The sequence below is a fragment of the Camellia sinensis genome, chromosome 1 (assembly GCF_055761805.1).
Source record: "Camellia sinensis isolate YWXY chromosome 1, ASM5576180v1, whole genome shotgun sequence".
Taxonomy (NCBI): Eukaryota; Viridiplantae; Streptophyta; class Magnoliopsida; order Ericales; family Theaceae; genus Camellia; species Camellia sinensis.
Genome location: NC_138961.1, coordinates 103,624,920 through 103,630,038, shown reverse-complemented (window position 1 = coordinate 103,630,038; position 5,119 = coordinate 103,624,920). Strand labels below are relative to the sequence as shown.

General features: G+C 36.6%; 1 protein-coding gene across 1 annotated transcript; it reads right to left on the bottom strand.

Moving 5' to 3' along the window:
- Positions 1-3,566: 3,566 nt before the first annotated feature.
- Positions 3,567-4,123, bottom strand: LOC145812931 (uncharacterized). The gene is made up of 2 exons (XM_082908187.1): positions 3,844-4,123; positions 3,567-3,751 (listed from the first exon to the last, which is right to left on the bottom strand). Exons 1-2 carry the CDS (start codon positions 4,121-4,123, stop codon positions 3,567-3,569), a joined length of 465 nt encoding a protein of 154 aa, XP_082764313.1.
- Between the last annotated feature and the right edge of the window lie 996 nt (positions 4,124-5,119).

The following is a 5,119-nucleotide window of genomic DNA, read 5'->3' as shown; positions in this document are numbered from 1 at the left end:
ATGTTTCTTAATAGTTAACATCCAAAGACTTAATTGTACTTAATAGTTAACAACCAACCAACTACAGTTAGAATAACTACAACATCTACAACTTCTCCCCCTTTGTCATTATCAAAAAGTGGGGATGGAGCATCAGCGAAACGAAAGAGGAGAGCGAGGCCAATGTGGTGCAGCTGTGCGCCAACCTTAGGCAAACCATAGCATAAACTTTCGGATTTGTTCACCCAAATAATCGTCCCAGCGCTGTTGGAAGATTTGATGGAATTTTTCGTTGGAGTTCTTGATCCCATAGACTGCAATCACCATACTTTCTATACTTTGTTTAGCAGAGGCAATGACTTGAGCTTGTTGCAGCTTCATACGATCAATGTCATTTTGCATTTCAGTTTGTTGAGAGATAAGTTGTAGAACCAAAGAACTCATCCACCTTTTGTTCCAAAGTAGAGGATGATGAAGCAGGGATAGAGTGAGAGGATGATGGAATGTCTGAGGCAGGGATAGGTTGGGAATCTAGGTTTAGATTGTTAAGCCTAGAATTGATTGAAGCAATCCCATTGAACAGGGGACCCTAAACCATGAAGTCAAGATGCTCAATTTTTTTTGAGAGAGAGGAGAGGTCAGAAGGAGATGGTAGAGTAAAAGGACCAGGGGTGGAGAAAAGATGGGTAGAGGGACTGAGAAGGAAAGAACCAGGGGTAGAGAGACTAGGGGAAGACCCAGTTTTCCTGGTCTTGGTCTAGATGCGGTTGATTAGAGAGTAGCCCATATTTCTCAGAGTTTCAGCCCCATAACAAGAGGGGTCTCTAGGGACTTTTTCTTTCCCCTTAAGATCAATTTTGAAATGCTTGAAAAATTTTGTGAAAATCATTCCATAGGGAAAAGTTTGATTATTTTGCTTATGAGCATTGATAATACAGTGAATCACCAAAAAACCGAAATCAGTGAGAAAGCCAGTGGATAGGGCCCAAATGAGATAAGCTTGACCATAGGTCACAGCATCAAAGCGACTGGACCGAGGGATAATGTTGTGGGTGATGATGTGATGTAACAGTCTCAGTTCTAGGGAAAGATCTTTCCCAGAGACAGTGACATGGTGATTTAGGTCAGGGTTGTTTGTGAGGAGATGGAGACCAGTGAGTTGAGAGTATTGGGGTGGTTTAAGAGTTACAGATGGATTGACCTTGTGTCCATCATAGGAGGTTTTCAGAATGGAGTTAATGATAGAGGGTGTCAAAGTGAAAGAAACACCCTTAACAAAGCAGTCTAGGGTATGAGGAGAAGAATCCTCATCAAAGGACAGATTTGCAAAAAACTCTTTAATGAGACTAGGGTAGATGTTACAGTTGAGTTTCAAAAGAGATGACCATTTCTGGTTATCAAACCAAGTTTTTACGAGAATAGAATGTTTTTCAAAGAATGAGATGTCTATTGTGCGACCAGAGATTACCTTTCGTAGATTGAAGTCCTTATTGAAGGCAGATCTGCACTCAAGGTTCTTGAATTGAAGCACGGGAGGAGAAGCAGTGACGACGGTGGAAGTGGAGTAGGTTCGTGGTCGCTTACGTGTTGGAGCAGGAGGAGGGGCTTGAGAATCCATGAAGAGTAAGAATAGAGATCGCGAGAGAGATGAAAGAGGATCAAAATGTGAATCATCGGAATAGGAAAATGAGCTAGGGCTAGGTTTTGGGAGGTGTCGCTGGAGAGAATGGAAGGGTTGCACCCTTGAAAGGGTGTCGACCCTCATGAAGAGAGGGGTCAACCCTTCAAATTTGAAAAGATCGCACAGAAAAACCTTGGCCAAACACAGGTGTCGACCCTTAGGGGAAGGGGGTCGACACTAAAAAGCAGTGTTCTCAAATACATCAGGTGTCAATACCTTCGAAGAGAGGCGTCGACCCTAAAACGTATTAGAAATCAACTGGTGTTGACACCAGAGAAGATGGGTGTTAACCCTTATCAATAGAAAGCACAAAACTTATTCATAGGGTGTCGACCCTATAGAGCAGGGGGTCGACTCTTAGGGGTCCTGAAAGACAAAAACTAGTGTTTTTCACAGCAAATAACACAATGAAGCATAATAGCACATAGTTTAACATCACATAGGAATATTTAGCATGCCAAGCTCAGTTTGTATAAAGTAGAATTGTTCCTCATCGGTAAAGATATCGGCCGATTGTTGGCTTGTAGGCACAAATTCGAGTTCAATGTCTCCTTTAAGTACATGATCTCGTAGAAAGTGATGCCTTATTTCAATTTGTTTAGTGCGTGAGTGTTGTATGGGATTTTTTGAAAGATTAATGGCACTGGTGTTATGGCATTTAATAGGAATGTGATCATAGTGAAGTCCAAAATCAAGAAGTTGTTATTTCATCCAAAGCATTTGAACACAACAACTAGCGGCGGCAATATTTTCCGCTTCAGCTGTAGATAAAGCCACAGAATTTTGTTTCTTAAGAAACCATGATGTGAGTGAATTTCCAAGAAAATGACAAGTGCCACTAGCGCTTTTTCGGTTAAGTCTATATCCCACAAAGTCGGCATCCGAGTAATCAAAAAGGTCAAAAAGATTTGTTTTACCAAAGACCCAAAAGTGGAGTGCCAACAAGATATCTAAAAATGCGTTTTACTGCAGTGACGTGTGATTCTTTTGGAGCCGATTGAAAACGTGCACATACACACACACTAAACATGGTGTCAGGTTTACTAGTTGTTAGATAGAGTAAGGAACCAATCATACCTCGGTATTTCTTTTCGTCTACTAGTTTACCTTGCTCATCTTTGTTGATTTTAATCGATGTGTTCCTGGGAGTTGTTGCGGGTTCGGATAAGTCCATTTCAAATCTTTTGAGGAGATCCTTGACGTATTTGGCTTGAGATAAATGGATTCCACTTGGGTTTGTTTTATTTGTAATCCGAGAAAGTATGTCAACTCTCCTATCATACTCATTTCAAATTTGCCCTGCATATCCTTGTCAAATTCCTCACACAAGGATTCATTAGTAGCTGCGAATATGATATCATCAACATAAATTTGAACAATAAGCATATCATCATTCTTGGTTTTTATAAAAAGAGTAGTATCAATTTTCCCATGAGAAAAACCTTTTTCAATAAGAAAATTTCTTAAGCATTCATACCAAGCTCTAGGGGCTTGTTTCAAACCATACAAAGCTTTTGAAAGTTTATAAACATGGTTTGGGTGTTTGTGATTTTCAAAACCAGGAGGTTGTTCAACATACACTTCCTCCGAAATATACCCATTTAGAAAAGCACTTTTCACATCCATTTGGTAAAGTTTAAAATTTCTAAAACAAGCAAATGCGAGCAGCATGCGAATGGTTTCAAGACATGCAACGGGTGCAACAGTTTCATCAAAATCAATGACGCCTTCTTGGTTATAACCTTGGGCTACAAGTCTAGCTTTGCTTCGAATAACAACCGAATTCATCCATTTTGTTTCGAAAAAGCCATTTTCTTCCAATGACTGAATGATCCTTAGGACGAGGAGTTAAAAACCAAACTTCATTTCTTTTAAACTGATTTAACTTTTCTTGCATAGCAAAAATCTAGTTTTCATCGTGTTCAGCCTCAGAAAAAGTTTTTTGCTCAATTTGAGAAACAAAAGCTAAATTGCCACAAACATTATGAATAGAAGAACGAGTTCTTACACCTTGTGTGGCATCTCCTATGATGAGATCTTTGGGATGTCCATGAGTATACTTCCATTCTTTGGGTAGATCGTTTTCCTTTGCTAGATGAGCAAACTCTTTTTGAAGATCTTACATAGAGACTTCAACATTGGTTCCGAAGAATGAAGTTCATCATTTTTTGATAAGTAATTGCCTTCAATTCTTGGATTTGAATCACTAACAATTTTATTGGAAGCAAAGGAGTTGGATTCATCAAAAACAACATGTGTAGATTCTTCAATGAGTAAAGTTCTTTTATTAAAGACAAGATAAGCTTTACAAGCATTTGCATAGCCAAGAAACACGACTTCATCGGATTTTGCATCAAATTTTTTAAGATTTTCTTTATTGTTATTAAGTACAAAACATTTACAACCAAATGCACGAAAATGACCAATGTTGGGTTTTCTTCCTTTCAACAATTCATATGGCATTTTCTTAAGTATGGGTCTAATCAGGGCACGATTAATAACATAACAAGCAGTGTTGATGGCTTTCGCCCAAAAATATCTTGGCAAATTATTTTCACAAAGCATAGTCCGAGCCATTTCCTCAAGAACTCTATTTTTTCTTTCTACCACACCATTTTGTTGAGGAGTTCGAGGAGTAGAAAAATTATGATCAATGCCATGCTCATTACAAAATAGAATAAACTCATCATTATCAAATTTTCTACCATGATCACTTCTAATGCTACAAATAGCAAGACTAATCAGTGTGTTTAGTTTGAGTTTTTTGGATTAAGTTTTTTGAAAATTGAGTTTTTTGTTGTGTTTTTTTGTTTTTAGTGAATATTTTTAAAATTTTAAACATTTTTTTTTACTTTTTTAGATGCACCTTACTTAGATGTATCCAAGAAGTAAAAAATTTGTGAAAAAATATTTTAAAAAATTAATAAATACATAAAAATATAAAAAATGTACTGAATTCTCATTTTTTTTTTGTGTTTTTGGTATTTAGTGAATTTTTAAAAGGTTTTTTTCAAATTTTTTTTTTTACTTTTTAGGTATATTTATGTTAAGTATGTCTAAAAATTAAAAAAATTGCTTAAAATATTTTAAAAAATCAGTAAAAACAAAAAAACACAGAAAATAAGAAAGTAGAATTTTCTGAAAAGTGTTTTTGAAAAATGATAACCAAGCAAGGTATATTTTGAATATGTTTACAAAGAGCTGAAAATGCAGAAAAAGTATCACTTTTGTGTGCCAAGAAAATCACCCAAGTGAATCTAGTATAATCATCCACACAAACAAGACAATAAGATTTACCTCCAAGACTTAAAGTTCTAGAAGGTCCAAACAAGTCAATATGCAACAATTGAAGAGGCCTAGAAGTGGAAATAATATTTTTGGATTTGAAAGAAACTCTTGTTTGTTTTCCTTGTTGACAAGCATCACAAAGTCTATCTTTTTCAAAATCGATTTTTGGTA

What these genes read in the sequence shown, in the direction of transcription:
- LOC145812931 (XM_082908187.1), bottom strand. Translation starts at nt 4,123, where the DNA reads ATGCCATATGAATTGTTGAAAGGAAGAAAACCCAACATTGGTCATTTT. An exon ending in TTCAAATCCAAGAATTGAAG is followed by an intron (nt 3,752 to 3,843) that starts GCAATTACTTAT and finishes TTGCTCATCTAG; the next exon opens with CAAAGGAAAACGATCTACCC.